The 22,477-nt window shown below is 34.5% G+C and overlaps 1 protein-coding gene across 8 annotated transcripts in view; it reads right to left on the bottom strand.

The window, feature by feature from the left end:
- Positions 1–22,477, bottom strand: part of CNOT4 (CCR4-NOT transcription complex subunit 4) — a 122,869-nt gene that overhangs the window by 11,193 nt on the left and 89,199 nt on the right. For 6 of the 8 annotated variants that reach the window (XM_063101351.1, XM_063101350.1, XM_063101355.1 and 3 more), the window contains 2 exons: positions 21,685–21,934; positions 20,250–20,747 (listed from right to left, as the gene is read on the bottom strand). In XM_063101351.1, the coding sequence (XP_062957421.1) occupies positions 20,250–20,747; positions 21,685–21,934 (748 nt within the window). Of the gene's footprint in view, positions 1–15,086; positions 15,324–20,249; positions 20,748–21,684; positions 21,935–22,477 lie in introns of those variants that run through there. The other 2 variants (XM_063101357.1, XM_063101358.1) reach the window with 1 other exon arrangement.

Below are 22,477 nucleotides of genomic sequence, written 5' to 3'. Positions count from 1 at the left end.
GTATTAATCCTCACAGGTAAGATTACAAAACCATTGTTAAGAGAAGTGCCAGAAATGGAGGAAATGGCAGACCAGAAGCTACATGTTTAGAGTTGCTTCTTGGAAAAATTCTGAAACAGATTAGGGGCTTGATGGTTTCTGTAGAAATGAACGATAGGTTTATGAACCACTGTTCTATTTGCTTGTTTGGGAGCATTTTTTGTGGGAAATGATATATAGTATTTTGGCTGGAACCTCAGCTCCCTTCCAACTGAAATATACAGAAAGGTACACTCTAATTTTGAAATTGAACAGCAGTCATGGAAGCAGCTAATACTGACAACTGTTTTCCATAGAAATGTCCCCTTATCTTCTATATCCCACGGCCCACTTTCTTTCCTCTTCTGCTGCCTGCCTACACTCATAGTCTTTGCAGCTAGCTCCACTCCCATCCCACTGACACATCAATCCCCAAAAAGAATGGAATAGAGTGATCAAGGACAGCCAAAATGAATTTTCATAAAGAACCAATCACATCAAAGTACAGCTGACCTTTAAACAACGCAGGGGTTTGGGGCACTGACCCCCCCTCACAGTGGAAAATATGTGTGTAAATTCTGACTGCCCCCAAACTTACCTACTAATAACCTACTGTTGACTGAAAGCCTTACTGATAAATAGTTGATCAACACATATTTTGTATGTTATATGTATTACATACTATATTCTTACAATAAAATAAGCTAGAGAAAAGAAAATGTTAAGAAAATCATAAGGAAAATATATTTACAGTAATTACTATACTTAAGTATTAATACAATACTATAAATATTTTAAATATGTAGTTCAAATCCACGTTGTTCAAGGATTAACTGTAATTAATTCTCTGGATAGGCTTCCTAGGATGTCAGAAGTATAATATATCTTGAATTCGGCAGTTTCTGGTAAGTTCTCTGGGTACCTCTTGGGATAAGATGGTAAATACAGCATGGATAGCAGCAGTGGTTAGATGAACTTACACAGAACTTAAGATACTGTGTAAATCTAAAAAGGTGTTATACTGCTTGGCTTATGTTTGGCTTCATGCTTTTTATTATACTTAACAAATCCCACAAAGTACACTTAAATATGCAAATGAAAAGCCAATTCTACAGATGACAGAATCAATAATGAAAACTACAACTATTCTTAAAGTTCTTAAATTCTTCACACAAATGTTATTAAGTGTTATTAATAATATTTATTACTTTGTAATCACATAGTACTTTCATATGGGCGTATACAAACAGGATACACTGTAACCACACAAAATCAAAACACACAAAATTTAACAGGTATACTTTCCAATGTTTAAAAATGCATTAGGAAAGAGCACGATGGAAAAGATCTAACTAACTAGTTGTGTGTATGGAAAAAGGTCTAGTGACTTTACTTCACAGGCTTATGATATCTGATATGACAACTGGGTAATGGAACTTCTAAAAAGCTAACATTAAGACAATGTAAACAGATGTGCAATGTCTAGATTAGCAATTGTCTGACCTTGGGCAAATCACTAATGATAACTGCTCTGAGCCTGTTTCCTCATTTATAAAACGGAGATAATACTACCCTGCAAGATACTTTATAAAAGGACTCTGTACAAGTATTTGGAATAAGAATCCTTTTGATGAAAACATAGATCTATTACCAGATTGCATGTGGATTATATTCAAGTTTAAGCTTCAAATTTTAAGGAAGGAATTGTCAAGTCAATATGTGAAGAGGAGAACTAGACTACAGAGAGAACTAGAAATCATGTTAAGTGTGGAATGGTGGAAAGAAGTGAGGATGTCCCGGCATGCAGGTTATGACACAAGTGGTAACTGCTTTTACATATTTGACAAACTGCACTCAAGAACAAATGGGAAAAGATAGGATTTTGTTTTAACCAAGAAAAAAAATATATATATATATATATTTTTTAACAATTACAAGTTGTCCTAAAGAACTCCCTACCTGGTCAACAGTTCAGATCCCCATACCAACTAGCTGCCTCCCCCCACTCCCCCCCAAAAAGAACTTCCTACCTAGCAAAGTATTAAGCTCCTAAAACAGCTCAGGAGAACACATAAAGAATTCTGAAAAAGCAGATATTTTACAGAGGCTTTTTGCACTGTGTGTGTTTTTCAAGGAAGATTTACCAGTAGTTTTATACGTAGATTTGTGAGTATCACAAATGAAGAATCAAATGGTAAGAAAAGTGTTATTAGGTGAAATTTTAAAAGGCGGGGAGGTGTTGAAAAAAATAAGGAAAAGTCAAGAGCTGAGGTTTCCCAAGTTCTAATGTTAAAAAAAAAAAAAAAAAAAAAAAAAGAACAAAAGCAATAATCACGCCGGGGGTGGTGGTGGGGGTGGTCTTAATACTGAATGCCACAACAAAACTAAAAATTATAATTCATGGACAAATGAGTCTGATTAAGTGCTTCCAAAAGTCCAGACGTAACACAAAGCAGATCCATGCTCCGCAGGCCTCCAGAAGCAACATCACTCTCTCAACACCAATTTTCATTCAACAAACTCTTACTGAATGTCTATTCTATCATTTTCTCTGGGGCTTAAAGCTGTGACATTCTCCAGCAGCCTCCTAAAAGGCATGCTGTTCTGCTTGTTTTTGTATTTCTTCAGTGGATCACTGGAGGCTGGCCATTCTGAATAAAGTCAGTGATAGTTTTTGATTACTTAGTGCCAATAAAATATTTTTATTGGGGTAGAAGTTTCTCTTCAGCCTGCATTCAGATGAAGGTATTTTGCTGCCCACGCAGCAATTCCCCCTCTGGTATGTGTCTCTTGAAGTTCCTAAGATATCTGATGTTTATAATTTCCCAGATTAAGAGATTGCCAAATTATCTAAAAGTTATTTAAAACATTAAACCCAGTTCTATACTGCATTTGATTACACGGCTCACTTTTATTTCAATAGTGAAGGTCAGTCTCATCTTTTCTGAAAGACAGCTCCGATCAGCACAGAATTATCTTAAGCGTTTAAAATCACAAAAATCCCAAATAAGATTAAAAGTAGACATTTTTTCTGAAACATGATTTTAATTAACAAATTCTTCATAACCCAGTTATCAGCTTCATTTTTAGACTATTTTTTAGGTATTAAAATGATGGTTTAATTTAACTTCAAAAAAATTATTTCACAAAATGACATAACTTCTTCATTATTTTATACTAAAACTAAATGAAACAGATATGGGTATAGTCACAGTGATAAACATTTCCATACAACAGATCAAGCATATATCGTTCTTTATCATTGTACTAGTTACTCAAACCAAAAGATATTTGTCAAGGTTTGTTTTGAGACTGGTTTTTTAAATAAATGTTTATTTTTCAAAACAAGCATGTATATTTTGAAATTTAACTATTTTAGCTATGTGAAATGCATGATTAAAAAAAAAAAAAATTGAAGGAAACTTAAATGCATATTACCAAGTGAAAGAAGCCAATTTGAAAAGGGTATATATACTATTCTTGTATGATTCTGCTTACAGTCACATGTGCATAACGACTTTTCAGTCAATAATGGACCGCACATACAGCAGTGGTTGAAGCAATAGCCTAGGTATGTAGTAGGCTATACCATCTAGGTTTGTGTAAGTAAACTCTGATGTTCGCAGGATGACAAAACTGCCTAACAACACACTTCTCAGAATGTATCCCCATCATTAAACAATGCCTGACTGTACAAGTATATGACATTCTGGAAAAGGCAAAACTGCAGAGACAGTAAAAAGATCAGTGGTTGCCAGGTGTTAGTGGGAAAAGGAGGGAGGGATAAACAGGTGAAGCACAGAGGATTTTTAGGAAAGTGAAACTCCTCTGTATGATACCATAATGGTGGATCATGCCATTATAAAGTTGTGCAAACCTACAGAATTTACAACATCAAAAGTGAATCCTAATGTAAACTATACCTCTGTGTGATAATGATGTGTCAATGTAGGTTCATCAATTGTAACAAATATACCACACTGGTGGTGGATATACTAAAAATGGGGGAGGCTATGTATGTGTGGGGGCAGGAGATACATGGGAAATCTCTGTACCTTCCACTCAATTTTGCTGTGAACCTAAAATAGTTCTTAAAAAAATCTATTTAAAAAAAAGACTACTTTGCTTTTTCTTCCTCCTTACTATTTATTCACATACTAGGGGAAATAACTTTTCCGTTTCTAATTTTCAAATGATGTCTCAATTTAAAAAGAATTAGTCCTAATAAGAACAGATCCCTTCCGAACCTACAGAAGATGATACTCCTGTTGTGGGTAACATTTCTAAAGACCCTGATGAATTCAAAGACTTACATGCTTATCACCAGTCTACTAAGAGGCCTTAGTTTAAAAATCATCTAAAAAATATATTTAAGTGTTCATCCTTAGCTATGATTATTATACTTGAATTGGAGCAGATTGTTAGAGATGGTCTTGACAGAACCAATTCTCAGTCAATACTGAATCTTACTGTGAAAGAAAGAAGGAAGGAAAAAAGGAAGCTTAGATGAATACACTTTCAAATATAAATCAGAACCTGAAATTCTTATTTCAGATATTCTAGAGCTTTATACTGAATTAGAACTAAAATTTTAGGAAAAAAAATTAATTCTATTAAAAATCGCATTTATAAAACTTTGAATTTTAGTCATATCATTTAGAAGTGTTAAGGGATTATTTAAAAGAGCTAAAATCACCTTAAAAGTTGGGGGAAATGAATAATGCCAAAGTCTTACAATATCAAAAATCTTTATCAATTCAAAATTAAACAGTGAAGTGGTTGTTCCTCAATCTACTCCAAAACCCAGACTTTGATTTCTGTTTAAATGTGTTGTTTTGATTTCAAAGAGAGAGAAGGATGGGGAGGGGCGGGGCGGGGGTGGGCAGAATATGATCACTTAAAATCAAAAGTTGTTTGGAAATAAGCTAAAAGGCTACTAGAACGTACTGGGGAGATAAAGGGACTTGTGACTCTGGTAATTGGGTAGAGAGACTGAGAAAACACGCAGCAGCCTGTTTCAGACCCATCAGGGATCCAGTACAGAAATCATACAGGGAGTGTACATTAAGACCTAGTTGTGACCTCCTTAATTGTGGTAAGTTACCCAGAGAAAGAAACAATTTCTTCTTTGTCCAAAGAAAGAAAAAGAAACTGGATAGAGAGGTGAGCACAAGCTATCGGAATGATACCCAGTGGTCAAGAATTAAAACCTCGGGCCGGCCCGTGGCTCACTCGGGAGAGTGTGGTGCTGATAACACCAAGGCCACGGGTTCGGATCCCATATAGGGATGGCCGGCTGCTCACTGGCTGAGCGTGGTGCTGACAACACCAAGTCAAGGGTTCAGATCCCCTTACTGGTCATCTTTAAAAAAAAAAAAAAAAAAAAAAAAAAAAAAGAATTAAAACCTGAAAGCTTGTTATAAAACAAAGTTTGCAAGGCTTTGAATATTTATTTGGAGGTTATATAAAATCCTTGTTTATTTCAGTAATATGCTTCATTCCAATTAAATAATTACCTACCATTTAAAACACAAGTGAAGTCTTAGGAATTTACACCTAGCAGCACTGACTAAATTGAAAGATACACCTGTCTGGGACCAGGGGAAGACTACAGTTAGGTTAATTAGTGAACATTAACAGTTTAGAAGTAAAAAGAAACATACCTGGTAGCAAATCTTACTCTAAATGGGGATTGGGGGAGTAGGGTATACATATCAGCAATCTGTAATCGTAAAGTTCAATACAAACTACCATTTTAAATAGAGCAAACATAAATGGACAATGATATGTAACCCAACACTCAGCTTAAGGCCAAAGAGAAACCTTCCTACTGGGTTGATAAAGTCATAACGCAGGGCCTCTTTTACCTACAGCTGGGTACTCAACTTACAGATGTAATAAAGGAAAAAATAAATAGCTTCAAGATGTCATACTTCTTGCAAATGCAACATGTATCATGACAATGTTTTTTTAAAAAAAAACCCACTAAGATTCCAGATCACTAAGTTCTGCTCCATGGACACATTATTTCAGTATACAAGACTGATAGATGTTAAGTGCTAATACAGTCCTTGGAATAAGATTTCACATTAAGAAACAGTGCTAGGCTACAAAAAATTGATTGAGGTCAGCTCTCTTTCATTTCCTCTTGGACATGGTGATGGTATTAACATGTTTAAATCCTCGTGGAGCTTTCCTGTTTTATTATGCTGAAAACAACCACCTCGATTGGAAAAAAAAAAAAAGTCAGCAGATATGCTATCATTCTACATGGCATAAGCACAGGGTAGCGCTTCTTCAAAGATGAATCTGAGATCATACCTTTAGTGTGGGTGTAATACACCTTGGTGCCATTACTGTAGGATTTTTTTCATTTCGTAATATTAGAGAGGTCACCAGTCTAGCGTTATGTGTATTGGTCCTTAGATGTTCTTTGGTACTACAGAAAATTCCTGGGTAAGTTAAATTCCACCTTTGTTTTACTCTTTATTTTAGTTCTGACATTGGTAATTATGTAATTACTGTAAGTCTACACTAAGAGTATCTGCAAGGTTACAGTTTTTTCGCTCCCTGAAGTTACTCCAAGATCACAAGGCCACATTTAACACAAGGCTAATTTGACAACTTAGAGAGTCTGTGATAACAGCTGCTGGTTGATGGACATTTTGAAAGCTTTCAATTCATTATTTGCACTGATATTCACAGTCGAAAGCCCTTGACTTGAGAGAACTACTATAGTAATTAAACTGTTAAGACAACAATGTTTAGGGAAGAGAGAGACTGATTCCTGAAGTTCTTTTCTCCACGGAGTTACATGTATGAAAGCAAATTCAGATGGTGAGGGCTAAAGGAACTTTAATTTGTTGTTAGAATGTGCCTATCGACAGATCACAATACTTCTGAGCCTTGTTTATTATTATCATTATTATTATTTGGTCTTTAAAAGGAGGACTGGTAAAGACTAGGTTACATCTACCACAGTTCTGAAGTTTTCATGATTCCAATCCAAATATTTTTTTCTTAATTATCCTGTCCTTAGGTTTTCCTAAAGAATGTGAAATGGGTGGGCTGGCTGGTTAGCTCAGTTGGTTACAGCGCAGCCTTATACACCAAGGTCACAAGTTCAGATCCTGTACCAGCCAGATACCAAAAAAAAAGTGTGACATGGGATGGGTATGCTCAGTAGTTGGAGTGAAATTTGATGAGAAAAAGCTATGAAAATATTTGATCAGAAAAAACATAACCAGGGTGTGGTGGGCACTAGTACTGCAAACTCATTGCATTTAAATAGGGTGTTTCCCTAAAAGTTAAGAGAAACACAATAAAAATACAGCATTTATCCTGAACATATAAATTCATCAGAATTCATCAGGAATAAATATATGAAAAGTCATAGAGAAATGGCCTGAGACTTCTTCCTCTGCTACATTCAGTAAGTGGAGGATTTAACTGAAAATTACTTTATATATAAAACCCACATACATGCACGTGCGCACACACATTCAACCTCACACCCATAGAGAGAGCTAGGCTTAGTTCAACTTTTCTATGCAAACACTTTTTATATAATGCTAATTAAATGTCATAAAGATAGTAAGACTATTATTACCATTTCAAAACCTCAAACATTTTTACCTACTCAGGAAAGCAAATCTCCTAAGGGTCTCTTGCCTAGAGCTGCTTGCCTTTTTTTCCGTTTTCTTTTTCTTTTAGTGTATAAAAGTTCCTTGATCCACAAGCTTAAGTTGTAGTAGTACTGCTATGCAGAAATATGGAATATTTTAAGGTTTAATATTTGCCTTTCAGCCTACTGGGTAAATACTGAGTCTAGATGTAGCTATTACCACATAGCCCCAACAAGGAACAAGCCAAAATTCTCACAGCTGGAGTGGTTTATTTATTCTGCTATTTTAACACTGAGGAAGTTAAAGAACAGTACTGGGCCACTGAATTATACACTTTAAAACAGTTATTGTACGATATGTGGATTTCACCTCTATAAAAAAGAAAGAAATTACATGGGGAAAAAGGTTTTTTGGGGTACTGCTCTGTAACAACGCAACAGTAGGTCTGAGTACCAAACAAGAGCTAGAATAACAAAATTTTCTAAGCACAATATGTTCCAGGGTCAGCTTGGAGCTTCCAGGAACTTTTAGCATAACTGCAAGCACGTGAAGTGGGTAAGACAGTGAAGTCGATAGCTGCCTTAGGAAGTGTGGTCAAGAGGAACCTGAAGAAAATGGATTGGTTCTCAAGGTCAACAATTTCAAGCTGTTTCATGGAACTTCTGGGTACTTGAGTTCAATTCTCAAGTGGCTTAGATTATTTAGGATTGCCTTCAGTTCTAGGTACCTAACAGATGTAAACTAGATCTTTGTATAACTCAAACTCAGGTAAATTCTCTAAAAGATCATGAAACAGAGTGGATTCTCCTTAATGAATCTTGAATTTTCAAGAATAATTCTTTGGAAATAGCTTCTGATTAAGGAAGATGTAGGCTGCTATAACCAGAAATGTAAACTGGCTAGCTTAATACTCATGTAAGCAAATTACAGGGCAGTAAGGAGGTTCAAGGAGCAGTGGCTTCTCATTGCATCAGTATAGTTTCACAAACTGTTCCTGAGAAATGATTTGTACTTTGGAGCATTATCATTTTTAAATGTCACAGTTGACAGATATCTCAGCTGATGTATACAGAAACAAGTCCAGTGAATTTAAAAATATTTTAGTGTGAGGAAACTAAGGTTGCTTCCAAACTAGGAATACTTGCTATTAATTGGATAAGGAGAAAAAATATATACAATATCTTCATCTCTATTCTACTACATCTTCAGCAATTTTTGCTAAAGATCACATCCTAAGTACACAAAATATAAGGACCAAGAGTAGACAAGCCCAATAATTTGCAGATTTTATTTATTCACAAGCACATTCTCTTTGGGGGAAAATCATCAAAATATTTCTATAACTTGTTATGATAAAATTCTTAATTTTTCTCTTCTCTATTCTTTATCAATACACTACTTTTAATTCTAATTTGCTGTATAATAAAGCAGAATGGCCTAATCCAACTATGTAAGAAGAGATACTTTTCCTTCATAGTTGGAAAGCCTATATAAAAAAAAGTCTAGTTTGCCTGTAAGCTTGGGTGAAAACAGCTCACCTGTAATATGGGCTCCTCAACTACTAGACTCATCATATCCCATACCTACTCCCTCTGTCCAAATTTTCCACATCCTAAGTAACATTTTTACCAGTCCCTCGCACTCTCTGGGCTTACTTACACCTGTCTCAACTCATCTCTGGTTTTTCCCAGGCCTTCCTTCTGCTTCCATGTCCTCCTGCCATGCCTTGGGGAGGTTTCCTTTGGATAATTTCCAACTTACAGGAAACCTGATGCAGGATTTCCCAGGCAATATCATGCTTTCTACAATACTCTCTCATATAGTCTGACTTCCCTCTCTCTCAGACTGGAGAGAAATGGGGTAAAGACCAGAGGGGGTTACGAAAGCTGGCCTTCTTTCCAACCTCTAGCCCTAATTAGTATCAGACTTCTATCTACCATCCTTTCTGTGGTTCTCACTCATCACTTAGCATTGAGTGATCACACTGACCACTGTCTCCTTATTTGTCATTCCCTTAACACTGACTTGTTCTGTACCCTCATCAAAATCTAAAATCATTGAACTCTCTTCCACATTACTCATACCACTGGTTCACAGGAAACTGCCTTAGTGGACTTTTCTTGACCACAAGATTGGGTATTTCAAGTCTTTTTGCATATCTTTCTGTCCTTGTCTTCTTTATCTTCTAACCAAACTCTCAGTATTTGCTTTTTTGGTTTTGCATTATGCTAAACCAGAGAAACATACAAAACCATACATATTTGGACTCTAATAATTTTTTAAGCTGACCTTTATCTTCACACAGCAATTCTTTAATTTATTTCCCATGCATTTCTAGGCTTATTCTCACAGAAAAAAAAAAAATTTTTTTTTTTTTTGGCTGCTGGCCAGTATGGGGATCCAAACCTTTGACCTTGGTGTTTTAACACTGTGCTCTAAACAACTGAGCTAACTGGCCAGTCTAAAAGATATTTTTAAATTTCCTTTTTTAATAGGCTCTCAACTCCACTCTTTCACCCCCATTCTCAAACAATAACACATTCTAATAATCACTGATATGAACCCCTTCATCCACTCTCATTTTCTCTAATCTCACTTTCTCTTTCCCCAAATTCTCATTGCTCTTACAAATCACAGAGGAAGATAAGTTCCACCTCTCCAAAGCTAAGCCACAGTGTCATCTCAGGAGCTTATCTCTTCCCGCCACCTGAAGATATCTGTCATCCTACTAAATTAGTTTATCTTCTTTTTGGCAGTCTCTTCCTCTCAATTGGCTCCATATATTCTGCCGTTAAACATTTAGGTCTCTTATATATTAAAGCAATGCCTTCCAAGATCTACCACCGATCTGGTTAGCATCTTGTTTTTCTCTTCACCTTTGTTGCCAAATATCTTAAATAAGTAGTCAATGATTGTTGCATCTGTATCCTTGACATTTCCTCATTAATCCTAGGAATGTGGCTTCCATTCTGTACCTTTTTATGAAAGTTACATTTTTAAAGATCATCAGAGACCTAGCAAAATCTAAAGGACTTTTCTCAGATCTCATGCTTTCTGATTTCTAATTCATAATTTCTTTTCTATTTTCAACTATTACTGTTCTAATCCAGGCCAATTTATTTGCACTCGACAGCAATGGCATACTGGAACTGCTTTCTAAATTGGTCCTAAATGCAACCAAATATATTATCAAACTACTCTTCTTAAAATGCTACAATCAAATTATATCTTTGCAAAAGGACCTACAGTTCTCTACCACAGACCATATCCATCTTTGAGAATAAACTTTTCTTCCTAGCTTTCAAGGCTTTAAGTACACTTATGCCAGCTGACCTGTAGGACCTGTATACCTCAGTCCTGTCCATCTCTTTACTGTCCTTCCCTCCCAAGCCCTACAGACCATGCTAATGTCTGTCTCTGGTCCTGATTCCATATGTCCCCTTTACTGTACTCACTCTCCCCTGTTTTCATCTAAATTTAAGCCATCTTTCAAAGTCAAAAAGTCCCATATTTTTTTATGAAGCCTCCCTGTAACAGGTTACAATAACTTCTTTCTCTAACTGCTATCTTTACTTTTGTACCAGTCTGATTTGCTCACTAAACATTTCATGTGTGAATACCTGCATATATTACTGCCATATATCCAGCACAAGGAGGCACACCACAGGTGCTCATTTAGATAGTCACAGCACTAAGGGCAGAAGGACTAGCTTGACACCAGATAATTTGACTTCGGTCAATTTTGTAGAATAAAGATACACAAGGATATTTCAAAAAGTTCATGGAAAGATTCATATTATCTTTTAATTCTATCTTTCCACAAACTTTTTGAAGTACCCTCATATATCATGGTTTTGGGTATCACTCCTTTATAAGATAAAAAGAAAAAGTTATTGTATTTTCAATTGTATGATATCCATCTCTTAAAGCAAATTAAGCAGATTTGGGAAAACTTCATGATCAAACAAAAAAATCCAAAGCTTTACAGCTCAGTACAGAATAAAATGTCCCCCAGTTTATATGTATGCAAAGATTTCAATGCACCTGCAATCTGTTCTTCTCTCTTGGCTTTTTGAGGCCATGCCTCTGTGGGAGTACCTCCCAGGACCTACGTCATAGCAGAAGAGAGCTCTGGCAGTTTTGAAGGTGCTTGGAATATCATACAAATAAGAGCCATGTCAGTAGAATGTGCACAGACAAAATCATTAGTTATTTTCTTTAAAGGAACACACATATATATAGAAAGCTCTACTTGATTCTTAGGATGCTAATAAAGAGTAAGAGAAATGAGCATACATACATATAAATTAGAATAATGAATGTCTTTCCTATTAAGCTTTTTTCACTTCCCTCCAAACTGTCATATATTATAAAATTTGAAGTGTAAGTATTTAATACTCTATGTTGCCACTGTCAGAATGTTTACTTAGAAATGAATAATAAAATGAGTCCGGACCACTACAGCTGTCCTTGTGACTAAAATATATCAAGAGCTGACTTGATAGAAATAATATGAAATAAAACTGTCACTAGATTGTTATCCTTGATGATTTGGTCTGTGTTTTACTCAACCGTGTATCCTTCAAGATCCACCTCAGGTCACTACACAGAATAGGTACTCAAGTATTTAATTAATGTTTTGTTGAAATAAGGGGAGAACATACAAAAGTACCACCTGGAAAAACAAAATGCAACAGAATGAAAAGGAAAGCATTATTAACCAGAAAATATTTTCTAAAGAAATCTTTAAAAAAATATAGTAAAGAGACACTTGACATTCATCACACAACCAAAATCATTCAGTGTGCAGGACTCTATTTCCTACAATGGCATCAAAAACATTTCAAAGCAGTAGTTCTTAATTTTTTTTTTTTTTAGGGGGAGAGGTGTCACCAAACCTTTTACAAATCTAACAACTATGGATTTTCTCCCCAGAAAAAAAAATGGGTATGTGTATATGCACACAAACCCATAATTTTGCATGTACTTTCAAAGAGTTCTGAACTCCAGGCTCTAGGTTAAAAATTCTTGTGTAAAGGAAAAGATTAGTTACCTTACAAAGAAAGGTTTAGGATGTAGAAGTATATAAAGTTTCTCTCGTAATATGATGGATTGTGCAGGAATTTATCAAAAACGAACTTGAAGCTTTTAAGAATTTCTCATTCTTTACTATCACTTTGTTTTCAATCTGCTTGCTGTGTGAAGTGGTGCTTTCTTTTATGTATTGTGTAATTTCTTCTGTGCTTTGGTGTTAAATTAATTATAACTATGATTTTAAGACTTCAGTTTAAAAAAACATTAAATGAAATATTAAGTAAACATGTGAGGCTTATAAGGTCTAGGAATTACAAGGTGGGTTAAAAGATCATCTTTAGGGGGCTGGTCAGTTAGCTCAGTTGGTTAGAGCACGATGTTATAACACTAAGGTCAAGGGTTCAGATCCCCGGACTGGCCAGCCACCCACCCACCCACACATACACATCTTTAGCCATTCTATATAGAAATTTTGAAGTTGAAGTCTAATTGACCAAGAAGCATTTTCCTGATTTATGGTTTGCCTACAAGTGGGTAGGGAGGATAAGCAGGCATGGAAACAGTTTTGGGATTCTATTCTGGGCTCTGACAAGTACGGGCAAATTACCTGACAGTTTTTCTGCACTGGCTATGAATGAGAAAGGACAGAGAAAGCTACCAGGAAAGAAGCCTTTTTTAACAGGTATATCTCTCAACACCCAGAAGTGAGTAAATGGGAGCTAACTACCTGCTAGGGCTTTGTAAGAAGATCCAGGCCATGAAAGGCTTACGATGAAGGCTGGAGAAAACTATGAGCTAGTAAGCATCTTTACAAGGAGCCAGAGTTTGCTAACAAAGCCCAGGAGCCTTAGCCCCACAGGGGACATAAGCGAAGTCCTGGCCTCTTAGACCAAAATTAAAACCATAATTAAATTAAGCTATGATAAAAGGCTGATGTTTAATAAGTCTACAATATTTTATTGGTATTTTCTAAATTGGTAATTCTCTTGTAATGTCTTAAAATCATTTCTAAATAAAAATTAGACTTTTATGCTGAATTTTACAAAATAAATGGCTAGATAATTAGCTGCTTCTGTACCCTCAGTTAACCAAATCTAAGGATATCTAAGAATAGATTTTAGTTTACCCCAGTATACCTTGGGATAAAGCCATTTAATTTGTTGCGTTACATCTATAGAAAGTAATCAGAAATTATATAGAGAGGTAACCTTGAAAATCCCAACTCCAACATAACATTAAGTATCCTTTCCTAATAAGATGTTTTATTATTAATATTATTACTTTAAATATCTAGGCTTCTTTTTGGTACTCACATTATCCCTTTATTTATTTTTAATAAATTAAGGCATACCTTTTATCACAATTATTTTTTAAAATCTCAAGAGGAGGTCTGACTTTCCTTTTCTTCCCAGATGCTTCGTTTAGGCAGAATGTTTTCTGAATCAGCTTTTGTCCACTGCTCAGAACTGAGTTCAGTTTATTTTCTTCTATTAGTTTTAAAACTATTTCAAGAAATTTTGTATTATCAAGAACATCACTTCACATTATGTCTTAATAAAGTACTCTACTATTTTCTGTGATGAATTAAAGTTATCTATTACAACTTACATGGCCTAATTTTAGAGGACACCCAATCTCTTCCACCTCAGTCTCATTCTGGTCAGATGCTTATAATATAGTCTTATTCTCACATTTTAATTATTAAACAATGAAATTTCCAAACAGATATCCCACACAACTATGGTTTGTCCAATGAAAATGTTACACTACTACGGTTGCTTCTCACGTACAATGTTTACCCCATATTCAAGTTTCTGATAAGTCAACTGTAAGCTGAAATTCTGTTTTTGAGGCATTTCCTGGTATACTAGGCAGTGCATCAGAAAAGAGATTATATTGTATGTAGGCTATAATAATTATCTTATAACCTTCTATGTATAATTAACAACCATTCAAAAAGAAAGTGCAAATGTGCAAATAAGACAACAAAACAGTTTCTACACATGTAATGCATAATATAGAAAATAAATCTAGATAACTAAAAACAATTGCTGACAACATCTTTCAGAGCATTAAATGACACCACCAATTTTGTTTTATATGTATTCTTTCTTCTCAAGTATTCAAAGACATTATCTTCTTAATATTCAAAATTTTCAGGAGTAGAATAGAATATTACCAGTTTTTCACAAATCAGAAAACAAGAAACTACCATTACCTTTGTATATTATCAATAATAGAGCCAAAATAAGAACAATTCTAGCTTATCTCATCTGGGATCTTAATTATTACTACAACTTTATTTGTATGAGTCAAAAATAGTATCACTCATGAGAAACAACGCCAAAATTATTATGCTAATAAATTATGTTCAAGGCCTAATGAAGAAATACTTCAGCAACTATGATGTACCATGGCATGAGGAACGTTTATATTGGCTCTTTTGGGTGTATACATTAAATGCAAAATCAGAAAGGAATCATGCAAAAATCCGGTTGCCCATGCAAGCACCCCAGAGTCTAATCCTCTCCTCTCAGTTCTGCTGTCAGGCCACAGTAGTGTGGAGACTTGTAGGCTGCTGTCCTTGTTGTAATGAATGGGAAGAGGCTGACAGTGGCATGGTCGAAACCTTCACCTCTTCTTCCCCTGTGGAAAAGTCAGTCATGGTCTAGTTATGGGTGACTAGATTTGTTAACAGTCCCTTTAAAAATGATTTCAATATTTGGAATACTGATACATATATAAAATACATGCTTAATGGCTGGAATCTGGGTGTGAAACAAGACATGAATTTTTAAATATAAACTTATCAAGTACCTATAAAGTAGTTACACCCCAAACACACCCTTAATTTTAATACGATGTCAGAGATAAGAACAAACATAATAGATTCAGATCATAAATAGACTACAAAAAAAGAAAAAAAAAGACCAGGAAAGCCATTCTTTTCCAAGCCAATTGGACCCTTTACAAATACAGATACTCCTAATGGTAAATAGAATTTTGTGAAAAAATTGAAATTTGATTTACAGAATTAAAAAACTAATTTTTAAAAGAGGAAAATTACAAATCCATGTTTTCAAAGCATACATTATGAATGAGAAAAAATGAAAAAATAACAGATATAAATATTAACTTCATAAATTAACATATAGCATCTGAAAATTCAATATATACTTTTGAAGTAATTGGAAAATAGTAAAATGCTAACGACATAATGATCCAATTGACTGAAAGTGAGATGACTACATCTAGGTCAGAGAACTATACATGAATGAGATCAGTTCTAATTATAACTGATAACTATTTGACTACAAGTGACTTGTTTCACACGTGACTCAAAATTCAATCAAGTCACTATTAAAATAGTTAATAAACAAAAAAAAAATTTTAAATGCCTTCTCATAAGCAAAATCTGAATTAACAAAAACATGAATAAAAATCCATTCCTAAACAATTTCAAGTATTTTTCAAAGTATGTCTTGAAACAATAATGCTTACAGACTTAGACTTATTATTATATGTTTTCCAAATAATTTTTAGCACTATGGAATAAAACATTTGGGCAGACAGTTCTCTGAAAAACAAATCTGCAAAATTACATTTGGAAAGAGAGCCTAACTGACAAAGTGCAGAAAAAGAGTCTTTGAATCCACAGAACAGATTATTTCATAGTTTTTCAATAAACTGGCAAAGATCCTTATAAACTCCAAATACATAGGAAGGAGGCTGTATAACACAAATTTTAGACTAGAGTTCTTTGTAAGAACATGGTACTAATGAGGACTAAGCAAAAGACTGATTTTCATCCAGTCAATAAACTTCATTCTATTTTGTAACTATATACCATATCCCTGAGCTGGGCCAATTTATCTCATGAATAGATACTATGGATAAAAAGGGACTCATAAGTATGTGAGAGCAAAAATCAATTACTATGGGAAGAAAGCCAAGTTAAAGCACACGCCAGTGATCTTCATTTATGAAGGAGAGCATCAGTGTGGTAGTGCAAAAACATTTCCATTATTGAATTTGATATCTGAGTTCTCATCTAATTCCACTACTAATTGAATGTGTGACCTTTAACAAATTATTTATGCTTTCTGGAACACAACTCTGCCATTCCTAAAATGAAGGAATTGAACAAGGTAAGTCACTTTTTAGAACAAAGACGCATAGTTCCAATAATAAAAAAGGTGTGAATGAACTTAACTGCCCACTAATCAAAGTTTTTGAATATTTATTTCAAAAATCTTTCTAAACTTAGCAAACCAGATGTGCAGCCCAGAAAATGCTGCTAAAAAGATTTCACGTAATTAAGGAAATAACTAATTTTAAACACAAAAATGTTTTCAATTAGATAAAGGAAATAGAAGCAGCATTTCTATCAAACCTCTGGCAACTGTTCTTCCCATGACAGGTTTCAGATATAGCAATCTTTAATAATTAACTGAAACAAACCAAAAATAAAAATTTAAGTAAAAATATATAATAAATAGACATGGTATCTGCAAGATATGCAGTTGATTGCCACCTCTGATTTGCTCCTACAGGTCAAGAACCCTATTTTGCTCTACATATCTAAAGAATAAATATACATACCTTTCCCAGTGTAGAATTAGTTTAAAATATTGTCTAAGTGTATCTTAAAGCAGTAGGGCCCACTTAAACAGTATGTACTCTCCATTACTGAAGCAGTTAATGAACAACTACCCTGTGGAATGTACCGTGATAATCACTGGAGGATACAAAGTTGAACCCTTTTCAGTAGTTCAACTGGAGCACAACTGTGTTATAATTGGGTGTGGGAGAGCAGATATTACCTAGGTACTAAATTGCTTCAAATTAGACACAGTTAAGATGCATATAGTTTTCCGGATTTTTACTTTCAGTCATTTCTATAATTACTAAAAATCCTAAATCATCTGGCTGCAATTATAAAACTATTCTGCTTTGAGGTTTAGCACATTCAGTTTCTGAGGTATCTGCCAAATATAAGCCATGAAAGGACTCTGGTGTTACTCCCAATAAGTTTCAAATATTTTAACACATTAAAACTAAAGTTTCTCAAGTCATTAAAGCCTTAAAATAATCTAATAATAAGGTTAACCACAAGTCACCATTTAAATACCAAGCAAGAATGCATAGCCAAAAATTGAAAATCTGAAATTACAAACTCTCCTTGCCCCCCAACAAACACAATGATTCAGAGCCTAAAGTTGGTGACTTAATTTTTAGTATCTCTGAAAAAATGTTTTTAATGCTCCAAAGTTGAGTAGATGGTAAAGAGAGAGGGGTGGGGGGGACACAAAGATAGACCACACTTTTTTCATAAAGTATCTACTTTAGATGAAGATTTCAAATGACTAACATGAGGACAGCTACACTCACAAATCACTGATTTCTCATTACCAGTGTGGCACTTCCAGAATATCTATCGGCTTGAAATATTTGGGTTAAAACTGCTCTTCAGTGCTATGGACAATATGATAACTATGAAATTGGAAGAACTGATAATTTATCAAGGATGGTCATGTAATAAGTAAAATAAAAGTACAAAATGAAGACAGCTAAGAACCAGAGTCACACAAAGGCACCCTACTTCCTATCATATCAAGTCCACACTGCCGAGCCTCGCTGTCCGTTCCTCATACATTATATCTATACAATTTAAGATGTACCTCCTGCTACAGAAGGGTTCTATTGCTTCTTAATGTAATGACATACTATTCCTGCTTCTACGCCTTTATTCAGGAGATTTCCATCAACATAAAAGCCTTTCTCTTTCCCTGCTGCTAACCCAAATGCAAGATATGGTAGTACAGATCAACTACTTCTTCAATGAAGCTTCTCCAACAATTACACGCTACATTGATGTCTCTCAGATTCCAGTACCACACATATAGTTACCACTTTCATACATGACGTAATTTTACCTCTTCAACTAAAGTGTCTGGATTTCCATATTTTACACTTCTTTTGTATTCCCCACATGGCCTAGTTCATTGTTGGACAAATAGGAACCCAAATACTCACTGTAATTTGTTTAATACTTCACTTTTAGATGTTTACAATAATTAGAGGAACTTTAACTTTTAATGTTACAATCAGTTATAAGATACACTACCAGTAATTAAAATGCCATATTTCTAAATGATTAAAACAAAGCAAACCAAAACAATATTCTAATATGCTATCTTGAATGGAAGGGAAAAAAAAAAAGGAGTACCGTGAACTGAATACTTAGTGTTTCACAAGTGAGCATCACATAGAAGGGGAGAAATGAAAAGTGTCACTCTGGATTACCTACTAACTACCATAATTAAGTGAACAAACATTACTGAGTCCCATTGATTTGCAAATCACTACATTAGGTGCTATCAAGCTTATGTAAATTAACTGTTAACTTCACTATATCAACAGCTCCAAACGATATACTCTATTAACCTAGCTACCTATTTAATATACAAAATGTTGTTGGTCCCAAGGAAAAGAGACAAAGAATTTTGATGGATCTCTATAAATTCGTCTATCAACCTTGCTAAAAATAAGAGATTGAATGCCTTGCTGGTAATAGATAACACTGTGCCATGCTCTACCTTAAAGTCCATGACAAGGGATGAAAATAAATTGTCTGACTTATTTAACAGTGTAAGAAACTATCCTACTCTATTTGGCAGAATGGAGAAAGGAATAAACTCTCTTTTTTCGTCATCTCTAAAGCCCAGATTAAATGAGAACATTATTAACAAGAATGACTCCCTTAGATATAAAAGCTATTTCTTCTAAAAAATGTCATATAGGATCTTAAAACCCAAAAGTTCTGAAACCTTCAAGGGTAGCAGTACAAAACCAGAAGTATTCTGGCACCAAACTTATATTGCCTTATATATACCTAATATTTTTCCCCAGAAATAAAAACATGACAGAGGAAAAGGGAAATTATCTCTCCTTGAACAATTTCTTTTTCACAGAAAATATATGTCTGTGAAATATGTTTGTGAAACATTAATAATCCAATTCTCAAATCTAAGTACTCTTTTAATAAATATATAGCACAGTTTTGGTGTGTGTGGGTGTGTGTGTGTGTGTGTGTGTGTGTATCAGTCAAATAAGTAATTACTAAAAGCAGTTGGAAAGTGGCTTTATCCCTCATGCTCTCATTAATTATCGTTAAAAAAAAATTTTTTTTAAACCACTTTACTTATAGAACATAAAATCAGAATTTTTACCATGGTGTTAGAACTTTATTGCGCCATAATTTCAGAGCCCATTTTCTTCTTTTTTTTTCCATTTGTATACCACATGAAAGTTTAGTAACTATCCTTTTAAGTAAAATGCTTCCAAACAATAACTAGGTATAATACTCCACCATCCTTATAAAGCTCAATATTACAAGGCATCCATCCAATTAAAAAATTTTTAGATCATATTAAAGACTTCAATTATTTTCATAGAAATTTCCAAGACTAATAATAAGTACTCTCTGTTATTCAATAGTGTCCTCCCTTCCCACCCAACATCTGAAGGCTGAGTTATTCACGAATTCTCAAAGGCTTTAAATGAACCTACCTGCTATAGGGATCCCTCCCAGACCTGTGTTGTGCTGTGGCGGGAGATTCAAGTCCAAGAAATTACTGTTTGAGGTGGGGTTTGCTGTGTGGTTCAAGTGCACGATGCTATTGCGTGGAAAGGCCATCCAAGGATAGCGGGCTGCCTGCCCTGGAAAACTGAACGAATTATAAACCGCTCGGTGCTGCTGAAATTGAGGGAACCTCTGTGGCAAGACTGAAAAGGTACTATTGAGAGAGTTGGCATTTGTAGGTGCAGCAGGATGTAGGAATCCAGAGCCTGGACCTTTGGCGGTTGTAGTGTGTGAAGAGGAGTTCTGAAGAGATGTGGGTGAAAGGGAAGGTTGGTCTTGGACGGACAGTTCCTTCTCAATCAGGTCTGCTAAGGCTTTTCGAGTGACATCAAAGGGATCAAAACCCAAGTCATCTTCTGGTTGTTTAGAAGAGCCAAAGCCAAATGCTGCTTGCCAGTCTGTAGAAGATGATACTGGGATTGTTTCTGTAGGGAAGAAAAATAGTGATGAATATAAAATACATAGTCCACTTTCATACTTAATAAGTATCCACACTAGTAAAAGTTAAACAAGTACTATTACAAAATAAATCAAGTATATGCAAAATCTGTAAGCCTTTTTAGCACATCAAGATCAAATAATTACAAAAGACCTCAAATACTTCTAGCAATGATTTCACTCTGAAGTTACTAACTTCAAAAATTGAATGATACAGACTGATTTTGCTAATCAAAGGAAAAAAAGTACTTGATACTCAAATTATACTCTGAACCACCCATAACCAAAACCAGCATGTCATATTCAAATGAACTAATATAATCTACCAGATTTTAACTAGTAAAGCTTATTTTTTAAAATGTACTTATCAAAAATAAAATACAAATAATTTTAATATGTGCTTTATATATTGCTAAAAAAATGTAATTTAATGAAAAAGTATCTATATTAATCCTCACGGATTTTAAAAAATTGTCTGCTCTATAGGTGTTGCTGTCAATGTCACTTTTATGCCATCTTTCATATTAATAAGAGAACTTATAATGAGTAAAAATGAAAATGGCTTAAATATGCCAAAACATAACTTTTGCTACTAAATAACTATCAGTTGGGGGGAGAAATATTAAATTTAACTATACAAACATAAATCTGATTAAAAATGTAAGTCCTCAACAATTCCCAGAGGAATAAGCTTTTTACTATTGGGAAAATGATATAAAACTTGATTTCTGGAGAAATCTATCTTTTAACACATTAATTTCTAGGTCACAAAACAACTTATCTGTTGAATTCCTTGTTTACATTTTTATAAAAATGGAGTGGAGAGAAAAAGAATGAAAATATACCCTCCAATGAGTTTCCTGTTAGTCTGTCAACAACATGTTAAGAGTATTATTACTAACACTTGGTACTATTGTTACATACCTGATGTGAAGAGGCTCTGTGGTTCTGGTGCTGTAGGCCAATCGCTGGATGTCTGTGGGGAGTTGGGGAAAGAAGGAAGCCCACTTGGGATAGGGTTGGGATGGCGAAAATTGTCTGAGAATAACGACTGTGACTCTGTTACTGCCCCTTCAAAAGGAGACCGTGCGCTGTGATTGGATGAACTGATGGGGATGACTGGATTGGATTTTGATAAACCCGGTGGTGGTGAAGGTGTATCACTGTTAGATATCTGAATAAAAAAAGAAAATGTAATAATCATTACAAATTTATACATTTTAATAAGCCACAATCAAAAAGGTTTGCAACTAAATGTATTAGAATAGCGGTCTTAAAACCAGGGTACTTGAAGACTTTTCAGTGAAAAGAGTTTCAGAAAATCAGTTAAATTATTAACATACATATGTACTTTTTAAAAAAACTAATCTGCCTGAAAAGACTAAACTAGTCTCCTCTCCTTGTACAGTCTTACTGTCACTTTACAAAGGAAAAGACTATTTCTCACTCTCTGGAATTTCACTATAATATTTTGCTAAAGAGAGAAAACTTTTCAGGGGCTTAACACAAATTATTAGAAATATGCAGATTGGTGAAAAAAGAGTGACTGACTCTAATGACTATATCCTTTTGCAAACTATACGATTCCCAATATTTTAGTTTTCAACAAAAGTGAAGGAAGGTCTAATCAACTTGCTCCCAAATACATCATTAAAAAATAATTTTTATGATAAATCTTTATATGATTCTTAGGTATTTGATTCAGAACGAATTCAAA

Source organism: Cynocephalus volans, chromosome 6 (assembly GCF_027409185.1).
Source record: "Cynocephalus volans isolate mCynVol1 chromosome 6, mCynVol1.pri, whole genome shotgun sequence".
NCBI classification, from domain to species: Eukaryota; Metazoa; Chordata; class Mammalia; order Dermoptera; family Cynocephalidae; genus Cynocephalus; species Cynocephalus volans.
The sequence above is the reverse complement of the archived record's forward strand: the minus strand, read 5'-3'. Positions and strand labels throughout refer to the sequence as shown.